The sequence below is a fragment of the Ursus maritimus genome, unplaced genomic scaffold (assembly GCF_017311325.1).
Source record: "Ursus maritimus isolate PB19 unplaced genomic scaffold, ASM1731132v1 scaffold_13, whole genome shotgun sequence".
Classification (NCBI taxonomy): Eukaryota; Metazoa; Chordata; class Mammalia; order Carnivora; family Ursidae; genus Ursus; species Ursus maritimus.
In genome coordinates this window covers 54,042,857-54,055,067 of record NW_024423675.1, presented here as the reverse complement: position 1 = coordinate 54,055,067, position 12,211 = coordinate 54,042,857, and the positions used below count along the sequence as shown (strand labels likewise).

Below are 12,211 nucleotides of genomic sequence, written 5' to 3'. Positions count from 1 at the left end.
AATGGAATTTCTCTCTAACCTGAATTTGTCTTTTCCATCGGGCATGCATTTGTGTCTCTGCTTCCTATGGTAGTTTAAGGACTCAAGTGTAATTTATTTCCTTTTGCAGTGATGGTGCGAGGCTTGGTGGCGAAATGAACGGGATTATAGTAGAAGTTTGTTAATTTACCCCTTTTTCTTCTGCTCATTCTAAGAGGGCATATCCAACAATGTATCTTTTATAAACGTAAATTCTCATTTGTGAAATGTTTTATTGTAGATTTTAAATGTCAGATGAAACACAAATGAAAAATACTGCATTTTGTTTACCAAATTTGTTTATGTACGTTCTCTCCTCAATTTGAGAAAACTATTTTCCTATGACTCTAGGACCTGGCTCAGCTTCTTTTCCTACTTGGAAACTGTACGTTCCAGCAGCTTTAGAAAGATCAATTGCACTGCAGGAGGCAGAGAATTTCTTTTCTCTTTATCACCCACCCCACACAAACCAGAGCTGAGAAGAGATGCGTGCTTAAAGGTCGGTATTCTGTGGGTCGCCGCATGAAGTACGGTAGTGAGTGCTGTATAAAGCTCACGGCACCACACATGTAAGGTAACATCATCAAAGAAGCATTTTCAGAAAAGAACAATCCTTTGAGCTTAATGGAACCAAGTCAAAGAAACACTAGATCAAGACTTTGTCACTGGATATGCATAAATCTGGGTAACAGCAGTCCCATACTAAACAGAAGAAAACGAGATGAAAGGCTGCAGAGCAGAGAGCTAATACAAGGACGCACGGCCACACGGATGTTATGAAATTCCACATGTATGTAGATATGTTTAAAGAAAGTGAGTGTGGGTGTTTAAACTGTCTGAAGGCTGTTAGTGAAGAGAAGTAATGTGAGTGGCAGATTCTGAGGAACCTTGCTATTTGCTGTTTGGGTAGGCTTTGAGCTCTCAAACCAGAGCCTTCACTCATCAGCAATTTTTTTTTTTTTAACCTTTAGGTGCCTTTAGAAGGTGCTCCCTATACCACTCCAGGGCATTACTTTATTTTTCAAGTTGTTTATCTAATTGTATCTGTATGTTGTGATTTCCTTCCCTATAGCTGCCTGTTTTTAACTTTTTATTGAGTGATCTTTTAGCTTCACACTTCTTAAACTGGGGCACATGTGGCCCCCACAATGATGTACTAGGGGTTATGTGAAGCTACAAGACAAACTTGAAGCATCTTTCCAGAGGTTTATTTTGAAAATGTGGAAAGTGTTATAGTGCTGTGGTTAAGAGTGTGGGCTCTGTTGGCAACTTCCTCAGTTAGAATCTTGACTCTGCTATTTGTCCTTTGGCAAGGTACTTAACTTACCCAGTCTGTTCCTAAGTTATTGATTGACTGATTGATGGGGGGGGGGGAGAGCTTGAGCGCGTGCAGGGGGGGCATCAGAGGGAGAAGAGAATCCTAAGTGGGCTCCACACTGAGCGTGGGCCTCGATGTCATGACCCTGAGATCATGACCTGAGCTGAAATCAAGAGTTGGATGCTTAACTGACTGAGCCATCCAGGTGGCCCCTGTTCCTAAGTATTTTAATCTGAAAACAGGAATAATACTAGTGTCTACTTTATAGTTGGTTGTGAGAAATAAATGGCATTCAGAAAATTGCCTAGCACATACTAAGTTTTCAGCAGGTATTATTATGTGTCTTAATATTATTCATTTCCCCCCTCTCTAAGCAAATATAAGTAAGGATGGAGATAGGACATGCTGGGTGGAGATTAAGACAGGAAGACCAGAGATGATCGCATGGAAAAGGTGAAGGTGACATTTGAGTAAAGATCTGAAGGGAGTTAACTGTGGATTCTGGGAGAAGAGTTTCAGACAGAGAAAACAGCAAGTACGAAGAGCCTAAGGCATGCCTTCCATGTTTAAGGAATGCCAACAGGGCTAGAACAGAGTGAGTGAAGCGGTAAGCAGACGGAAAAGAGATGAGGGATGGGCAGTGGGTCATGCAAGGCTTCACAGCTTTTACTCTGAATGAAAGAGCCATCATATGCAGAGGAGTGATACAATCCGACTTATGTTTTTTAACAGTGTCTCTCTGGCTGCTGAGTTGAAAGAAGACCATGAGGAAGCAAGAACGAAAGTGGGTAGGCTACTGCAATAACTCACCTGAGAGATGATAGTAGCTCAGACCAGAATGGTGACCACAGGGTGGTAAGAAGAGAGAGAACTCTTGATACACCTTGAAGGTTAGAGTTGACAGACTTTATTGTCAAATTAGATGTGAAATATGAAAGAAGGAAGGAATCAAGGGTGTTTCTGTAGTATCTGGCCTAAGCACTAAAAGAATTAAGTTGCCATTAACTGAGACGGGAGGACTGGTCATAATAAGAGTAAGCTGGGGGAATGTCAGAAGGTATTTCAGATACAGAAAATTTGAGAAGCCCAGTAAACATTCAAATGGAGATGTTAAATAACTAGTTAAATAAACTGGCTTGAAATCTGGGGAATAAGTCCAGGTTAAAGTTACAAATTTGGGAATCATTAGCACATAATATTTATTTATTTTTATTATTTTTAAAAGATTTTATTTATTTATTGAGAAAACAAGCGTACGTGCCTAAGAGTGGGGGGGGGAGGCAGAGGGAGAGGGAGAGACTCTCTAGGCAGACTGAGCTGAGCATGAAGCCTGATGTGGGGTCTGATCCCACGACCCTGTGATCATGACCTGAGCAGAAATCAAGAGTGGGACGCTTAACTGAGCCATCCAGGCGTTCCAGCATTAGCACATAATATTTAGAGTCATGAGGCTGAATGAGATCAACTAGGGAATGGTACAGACAGAAAAGAGCAAAGGCCTAAGGATTAAACTTTGAGGTTTTGATCTCATTTCTTTGGGAAGTGGAAGGATAAAGAGGTAAGAGATGAGGGAGGGAGAACCAGCTAAGAATAAAAAGAGAGGTGGAGATTCTAGAGTAGTATCATAGAAGTCAAATGAACAAAATGCTTCACAGTGAAGAGGGTGCTTGACTGGTAAATGCTGCTGATACATACATCAGGGAAGATGAGGGCTGAAAGGAGACCAGGGGTTTTATAACAATGCTGTCATTCATGACCTTGACAAGAGCAGTTCTGGGTGACTCTAGTGGGTAAAATCCTGAATGGAATAGATTCAAAAGAGAATGAGAGAAACTGGAAATAGCAACTTTAGGCAACACTTTATATTCACACTCCAGTTAAATGTGAATATGTCTATTGCAATTGAAAATTCCCTTTACAAATTATCTTCACAATATTTACTCTCCATTTAAGAAACAGCAACTTTCTAAATCTGCTATTTTGATGGAAGGAGAGAAGGAGAAGAGGACTGTGGGAGAAGAATAAGAATTAAATGTCAGTGAAATAAATATTGGTATATTAAAATTCACGTACCGCCCGAAACTAAATAAAAATGGTTCCAGTTTTAGCACAATTTCTAGTGCAATTGGAATCACCATGGACTTTCAAAACACACACACACACACACACACCTAGACTTCACCATTCAGAGATTCTAACTGAGTAAGTTTGGGATGAGCCCTTGGGCATCCTTATTTGAAAGCTCCATAGGTGTTTATGAAATCTGAAAGCATCACAGCCCAGCTTGAGTTGAGAATCACAAGAATATAGTAGTTTAAAACATAAAATAAACCCAAACAATCAGGCTCCTCTGAGAAACTCAGCAGTAAAATCACTATTTTTAGAAATTTTTAAAAGACAAGTGGCACGAGTGGTCAGATGGGGCTGCATGTTGCAAGGGGGTGATAACCTAGTATTTCCCATCTACAATACTTGGAACAATTCACTGCGGATACAAAGATGACTACATGATATGTTGTTGCTTTAAAGGACTCCTAGCTGATCTACAAACCTGCGTCAATATTCAAGAAAACAAACACTTAACCTCCACTTTCTTATCTCAAGGAGTTTAATGGTTTCCTACTGAAGATCAAGTAACTTAAGGGACCAAATAAAATATATATGACAGAAATTATCTCTACTTGAATTAACGCAGATATAATTTAGTATTAAACCAGTATCAACTAGTCTATTTCAGAAAAGGATAATCAACTGAGATAGATCAACTAACGTTTTTATCCACAATTCAAATAAAAAGAAAGGCTGCGTTACTTAACGTTTAAGGGAGGCTGAAAGAAACAAATATTAAAAACAGAATTCAAAATCTCTCTTAGAGGTTAAGGAACTTGTAAGAAGTTAGATTTTGATATAAAATAAGACTAACAATATTATATTAGAAAAATGAAAATACTTGAAGAATAGAGAAATCGCCTGGTCAAAGAAGGCAGATTTACCGATTATATGAGGCCACTAATCTCTTACTAAGATGTGTTTTTATGAATTTTTATTTGCAGAAATTTTAAGGGGCAAGTCAACGTCACCACAGAGAAGAGAATTAACTGAAAAGAAAGTGCTAAAACATTAAGAAAGAAAGCAAACCAGGGTGGATTATGCTGCAGATGTAATAACCTTATCCTTCAAACTCTAAGTTCTATGACAGTAAAAATGAAGTTCACAATTTGTATGAATACTCTCAGAGGTTTTAAAAGTAGTATGATTTGACACTTAAAAAAGATGAAATAATAATGCTGATAGCCATTTCTACAGTGCCGTCAAACGTATACCAATAAGCCCGGCCTGGAAAGTGAGCCCACCTTCAGGATTATTACCTTGAGTGTAGGCAGCATCATCAGATCCCATACTCAACTTCCGTGCTTCACTTATTCTATCCACATGTGCTAAAGCAGGGTCCGTGAGGTGCTGAATATTCTCTGTTTCTACATAATGATCAGGATGGTTCAGAAGATTTGTAAGTTCAAAGGTAGGGGACACCACCCCCGGTGAAACTGCAGGGGGTTTATTAGGAGAAACTGTAATTTTGAAAGTGTATTTTGTATTGGGCTGCGTGACCACGACTCGAGGAGAAGTTGCAGAGTTATTGCCTATTGCTCGACTTTTGGGAGGGTGGTGATGGATAAAGGCAGGACCCATGCTCACTTGCCCAGACATATTCCTGGAGGCAGCAGCTGCTCCCGAGTTTGTGGATATGAAGAGGGTGGGCTGATTCCGCATGATCTGTTCATCTCCTGGGGCAGCATTCGCTGAAATATAGACCTTGGGCTGACTACGGGACATCACTTCATCGGTATTTGGGGGACTGGCAGCTATGTAAACAGTGGGCTGATTTCTATTTAAGGTCTGGCTGTTGACTGAAGAGGAACTGCCGGAGGTTCGAGGTCCAGAAGAACGCAATTTTGAAGAGCTGTTTCTTTGTGGGGGTTCAAGTTTGATTTCAATCTGGTTTTTTCGAGGTCCTGTTGAAATATTCTGAATGTTATATTGGCTATGGGCAGAAGACTGTGAGCTACCAGATGAATGAATTGTTGGTGGCTGTGGAGTAGTAGGTGAACTGATGGGCATGTAGACATGAGAGGTCTGGTGGCCTTGCTGGTTTGGCTGCTGGGCTGAGGTATGTGACATAGGATTAGATGCAGGATAAGTAGTCCAGGGACCCGGTTGTGAAGGTTGATAGACTTGCTGAGGGTTCATAGGATTAAACTGAGATACCCAGCCAGAGTGCTGTTGCGTCTGTCGAGCTGTACCACTAGGAGTTGTAATGTAAGGCCTAATATAGATAGAATTTCCCTGTGGACTGTTAAGTACAGGTGGAGGTACACCATGTATGTGCAAAGATGTAGGAGTATTACGACCAGTCTGGATGTTTGGGGCTAAAGTTACCATAATGGGATTAAATCTGGGAGTTTGTTGAGAAAGGTTAGATGTTCCTTTGCTGCCTAACTGAAACCCAAGATGCGGTGCTGAATTTGAAGCACCAGATGTACTAGACATTCCAAACACATTAAAACCTTGAGGAACTTGAGCTGGTGCTGTCTGTGGCTCCTGCTGAAAGAGTTCGTTACTGGACTGACCACCTTGAAGTTGTCCATCACTAATGCTGTGCGTTAGAGTCCTGCTTCCATTCATTCTATTTCCTTCTCTTCCATGGTGGTAAACATTCTGTGACTGCAAGTCCAAGTTGAGAGAAGTCATGTGATTTCGTAGGCCAGAAATTCCAGAGTCATCCGAGAAATTCAAGTCTCCTTCACCATAAAGATACCTTGTACTCTCTTGAGAGAGAACGGCACAGCAGGCATCCAGGTTATTATTATTCTATAAAACAAAATAAAAATAGCTTGATGTTAACAAGCAGAAGGTAATGCTTACAATCTCATCACTACTAAAATATTACGTGATTAACAACTGGTTAGTTAATATGAGTCTAACAGACATATTTGAACCTTTTAATTTGAGAAGAACTGTTTTTTGTGCTAGTGCTTGAATTACAAATCCTCACTACTAACATAATGGAAAAGCTCTCTAACTAGCTAATAGGCGACAGCAAACCAAGTCACTGTTCTGTTTTAGGAGCTATTTTACAGTAAAATGGATTTATGCAAATACAGTAAAATTATAACCTAATTAAAAACATCATTTGAATGCTGAACGAAACATAACCATTCAAGTATTATATTCATTAGGCATATAATACTATATAATTGTTTTGCACATTCAAGTGCTATATGAATTGTTTTAAACTAATGACCTATTAAAAAATTATGTATGTAGGGAGTGCCTGGGTGGCTCAGTCAGTTAAGCATCGGACTCTTGATTTTGGCTCAGGTCATAATCCCAGGATCGTGAGATCGGGTCCTCAGCCGGGCTACATGCTCAGCACAGCGTCTGCTTAGGATTTTCTTTCCCTCTCCTTCTGTCCCTTCCCCCTGCACGTGAATGCTCTCTCTAAATAAATAAACTCTTAAAAAAATTATATATGTAGTATTTAAAAAGTCCTAAAATAACACAACAAAGTCATCTCAATTCCTTATATGCTTCCTCTTGTGTAAGAAAATCTCCCACACATATGTATGAAATAAACTCAAAGTAGCACTTAGAACAACTGAGCTTGTATCTCTGCCCTTACACAGCACCATACAAATCTACTCTACAGAAATTAAAACTAAAACAAAAAAGCAACCAGATCATTTCTAAAGAATCCTCAAGAGATGGACAATCACTACTCATAAATCATCCATGAAAATATTTACTGAACACCTAAAATATGCACAGAGGAACTGCCGGAGGTTTGAGGTCCAGAAGAACGCAATTTTGAAGAGCTGTTTCTTTGTGGGGGTTCAAGTTTGATTTCAATCTGGTTTTTTCGAGGTCCTGAGACTGTGGAAGACTCAATGACATATAGAACCAAAATTTTCCCTAGAAGAGTTCTGTAACTCAATTAGAGAGACGAACCATGGATTAATGAAAAGCTAACATTACTAAAACATGACTATCTGCCAAATAATAAGTGGTTTTTAAGTTGAACAGAGAGTATTGTAGACTACTGTACAAAGAACTGTGTTAAGGGAGGCATCGTCTGGTGGGCTTTGTATACAGCAGTACATGCAGGACCTGGATAGGGAAAAAGGATTCCTGGTGAAGGGAATGGCATGAGTAAAGACAGACATTAGTGTGATAATAAGTAAAAGCATATTCTAATTAGGTCAACTGGAACAGACTTAGTTGGGAGTTAAAAGGTTTTTATTGGAGATTTTGTGGAAAAAATATTAAGAAAAGCAGATTGGGATTAAATACAGGCATACCTTGTTTTATTGCACTTTGCAGATACTGTGTTTTTTACAAATTTAAAGTTTGTGGCAACCCTGCCTTGAGTGAATTTATTGGCACCATTCTTCCAACAGCAATTGCTCACTTCATGTCTCTGTGCCACATTTTGGTAACTGTTAGAATATTTCAAACCTTTTCATCACTATTATATTTGTTAGGGCAATCCATGATCCAGTGATTTTTTTTTTTAAAGGTTTATTTGTTTATATTAGAGAGAGAGAGAGAGAGAGCATGCAGGAGTGTGCAAGTGGGGGGAGAGCCAGAGGGAGAGAGAGAATCTTAAGCAGTCAGGCTCAATCCCACGACTCTGAGATCATGACCTGAGTTGAAACCCAAGAGTTGGACGCTTAATTGACTGAGCCATCTAGGTGTCCAATCCAGTGATCTTCTGATGTTACTACTCTTAATTGTTTTGTGGTGCTATGAACCGTACCCATGTAAGATGGAGAACTTCACTGCTAAATGTTGTGTGTGTTCTGACCATTCCACTGACTGTTTCCCCATCTCTTCCCCCCCCTTGGACTTCCCTATTCTCTGTGACACAACAATACTGAAATTACCCTAATTAATAATAATAATAACCCTACAATGGCTTCTAAGTGTTCAAGTGAAAGGAAGAGCTGCACATATCTCAACTTTCAATCAAAAGCTAGAACTGATTAAATGTAGTGAGGCATGTCAAAATCCAAGACAGGCCAGAAGCTAGGTCTCTTGTGCCAAAAAGGCAAGTTATAAATGCAAAGGATTTTAAGTTCTTTTTTTTTTTTTTAAAGATTTTATTTATTTATTTGACAGAGAGAGAGATAGCCAGCGAGAGAGGGAACACAAGCAGGGGGAGTGGAAGAGGAAGAAGCAGGCTCCCAGCGGAGGAGCCTGATGCGGGCCTCGATTCCAGAGTGCTGGGATCACACCCTGAGCTGAGGGGAGACGCTTAACGACTGAGCCACCCAGGCGCCCCAGGATTTTAAGTTCTTGAAGGAAATTAAAAGTGCTACTCCAGTGAACACATGAATGATAAGCAAGCAAAACTGTCTTATCACTCATATGAGAAACTTTTTGTGGTCTGGATAGAAGATCAAACCAGTTTCGCCATTCCCTTGAGCAAAGCCTAATCCAGAGTGAGGCCCTAACCTCTCTTCAATACTGTGAAGGCTGAGGGAGATACGGAAGCAGCAGAAGAGAAGTCTAAAGCTAGTAGAGGTTGGTTTATGAGGTTTAAGGAGAGAAGGCTTCTCTACAACATCAAGTGCAAGGTGAAGCAGCAAGTGCTGATACAGAAACTGCAGCAAGTTCTCCAGAAGATTCAGCTAAGGTAATTAATGAAGGTGGCTACACTAAACAACAAATTTTCAATGTAGATGAATCAGCCTTATACTGGAAGAAGATTCCATCTAGGACTTTCGTAGCTATAGAGGAGAAGTCAATGCCTGGCTTCAAAGGACAGGCTCACTCTCTTGTTAGAGGCTAATGCAGCTGGTGACTTTAAGTTGAAGCCAATGCTCATTTATTATTCCAAAAATTGTAGGGCCCTTAACAATTATGCTAAATCTACTGCTTTTGCTCTATAAAAGGAACAACAAAGGCTGGATGACAGCACATTTGTTTCCAACATGATTCACCGAATATTTTAAGCCCATTGTTGAGACCTACTGCTCAGCAAAAAAGATTCCTTTCAAAATATTACTGCTTACTGACAATGCACCTGGTCACCCAAGGAGCTCTGATGGAGATGTACAATGAGATTTATCTTGTTTTCATGCCTGCTAACACAATATCCGTTCTACAGGCCATGGATCAAGGGGTCATTTAGACCTTCAAGTCTTATTATTTAAGAAATATATTTTGTAAGGTTATAGCTGCCACAGACAGTGATTCCTCTGATAGATCCAGGTAAAGTAAACTGAAAACCTTGAGAACATTTGATTCATGGGAAGAGGTCAAAAAAGCAACATTAACAGAAGTGAGGAAGAAGCTGATTCCAACATTCATGGATGACTATGAGGGGTTCAAGACTTCAGTGGAGGAAGTAACTGCAGATCGTGGTGGAAAGAGCAAGAGAATTAGAAGTGAAGATATGACTGAGTTGTGTAATCCCATGATAAAACTTTAACAAGGAGGAGTTACTTCTCATGAACAAACAAAAAAAAGTAGTCTTGGGGCGCCTGGGTGGCTCATTCGTTAAGCATCTGCCTTTGTTTGGCTCAGGGTGTGATCCTGGTATTCTGGGACCGAGCCCCACATCGGGCTCTTCTGCTGGGAGCCTGCTTCTTCCTCTCCCACTCCCTCTGCTTGTGTTCCCCCTCTAGCTGGCTGTCTCTCTCTCTGTCAAATAAATAAATAAAATCTTAAAAAAAGAAAAAAGTAGTCTTTCTGAGATGGAATCTACTGCTGAACATGCTGGGAAGACCGTTGAAATGACAATAAAGGATTTAGAATATTACATAAACTTAGTTGGGAAAGCAGTGGAGGATTTGACTGATTCTCATTTAGAAAGAAGTTCTCCTGTGGGTAAAATGCCATCAAACAGCATTGCATGCTATAGAGAAATCGTTTGTGAAAGAATCAATTGATGTAGCAAACTTCATTGTTGTCTTATTTTAAGAAAATGCCACAGCCGCCCCAGCCTTCGGCAACCATCATTCTGATCAGTCAGCAGCCATCAACAACATGGAGGCAAGACCCTCCACCAGCAAAAAGATTGCTACTCACTGAAAGCTCAGATGATGGTTAGCATCTTTAGCTCTCAAAAATCCCTTCAATCCTTTATAAAATTTGATTATTTAATATGTTCTAGTCCCCATTATGCCAGTAACTCACATGCCCTTAGGTTACTTACCCTCTACAGACATCACTTTCTTATCAGCAAGACACTGATAAGTAGTATACTTACAGGGATTTTATAGAGCCACAACAGGATAAAAGAAAATTGTATTTATTAAATTTATTTTAAAAATTTAAAACATATTTAAAAATAAAGAGTGACTATAATAAACTCACCCATATTCATCATCCAGCTTTAATAATATATGGCAAATCTTTTTTCTTCTAATGGATGTGCCCCAGCTTCTCCCCCCACCAAGCTAGATCAAGTTTCTGACATTATTTCATTTTTATCTGTAAATACTTCAGTATGTATCTTTTAAAAAAAGGGACCTATAAAAACATAACCACAATGACAATATCATACCTTAAAATATTCAATACCTAATATCTAGTGTTGAAATCCCAATTGTGTCATCAATGTCCTTTCAGTCTGAATGAGGATCTAAGGGAGGTCCACATATTTAATTTGGCTGATATGCCTCTTAAATTTCTAATAATAATTAATCCTCCCCTCTTCTAAAAACTTTCTAGTCATTTGTTTGCTGAAAAACTTGATCACTTGTGCAGTAGAATTTCCCATCTCGACTGGATGGGTGCACTCTGTGGTGTCAATATCCACTACATTTCATTGTGAACAAGTAGTTGTAACTCTGTGTGTAAGCAGGTTCATGTATGAATTTTTGGCAAGCCTCTTTATAGGGTCTGTTTCTTACTGCATCATACAAGGAGACACAATAATGTCTGTCTTTTTGTGATCTTAAAGCTGACTGGCAGATTCTGATGTTACCAGCCGGATCCAGCTGATGATTTCTAGCAGTTAACTGATGATCACTGCTTAGAATCTTTTATTTCATTAGGGGTTCCAAAATGTGATATCCCAATTATAAAGATTCCTTTTTTGTGTATTAGCTGCAGTTCTTCCTTCTTTGCACAGAAGAAACAGGATAAATAAATTCTCTCTCTACTGGTTTTTAGAAGAATGAATTGGTGTCCTTAGCAACCTCTAAAGGTTACTAAGATTTATTTTCAGTATCATCATAAGCTCTAGTATCTTTAACATTTTGATGTGTATCAATTGATTGTGGTCATTATATGCTATCTTTAGGCTAGTGGGAATGATTTCAAGTTAGCTCATGTGTACATATGACATGAACCTAGTAGTCTTACTAGCTTCTTTGTTTTCTGATAAGAAGTCAAAATCATCTTGTACACTTCCTTCCTTAGACCTGGAATCACCTATTTCTCAAAGACACCCCAGTTACTTTCAGTGAGACTCCCGTTAAGCGTAACAAAAGGCGTGGGATGAGTTTCTAAAAGGTTGAAAATCATTGCTTTTTTTGTATATATGCAAATCTGCATTCATTCTCTTCAAAGCTACAAAAGGTCTAACTTATTATTTCCAGTTCCTTTTTCATTTTTCCCCCAAGCTTCTTGCACAGACACGGAGATTACAGATAGTATCAAAATATCTCCTATGATCATCCTTCTCTGATTCACTCACTCCTTCAACCAATTTACTGAGCTTCCATCAGGCGAGTGGAAAGGAATACAACTGCTGCTAAGGATATCATGGTCTCGTAGAGGATGTTAATGTGTTCACAAATAAATATTATACAGAATGACAGGTGTTTTAATAAGAATATGGGTAAGGACTATGGGTGGAGATCATCT

General features: G+C 39.3%; 1 protein-coding gene across 3 annotated transcripts in view; it reads right to left on the bottom strand.

The window, feature by feature from the left end:
- TAB2 (TGF-beta activated kinase 1 (MAP3K7) binding protein 2) overlaps window positions 1-12,211 on the bottom strand; it is a 61,740-nt gene that overhangs the window by 29,751 nt on the left and 19,778 nt on the right. For all 3 annotated transcript variants that reach the window (XR_005834410.1, XM_008695012.2, XM_040627943.1), the window contains exon 3: window positions 4,705-6,205. Coding sequence is in view for 2 of the 3 variants with exons in the window: in XM_008695012.2 (XP_008693234.2) it covers window positions 4,705-6,205 (1,501 nt within the window). In the remaining variant the exon portion in view is untranslated. The remainder of the gene's footprint in view (window positions 1-4,704; window positions 6,206-12,211) is intronic.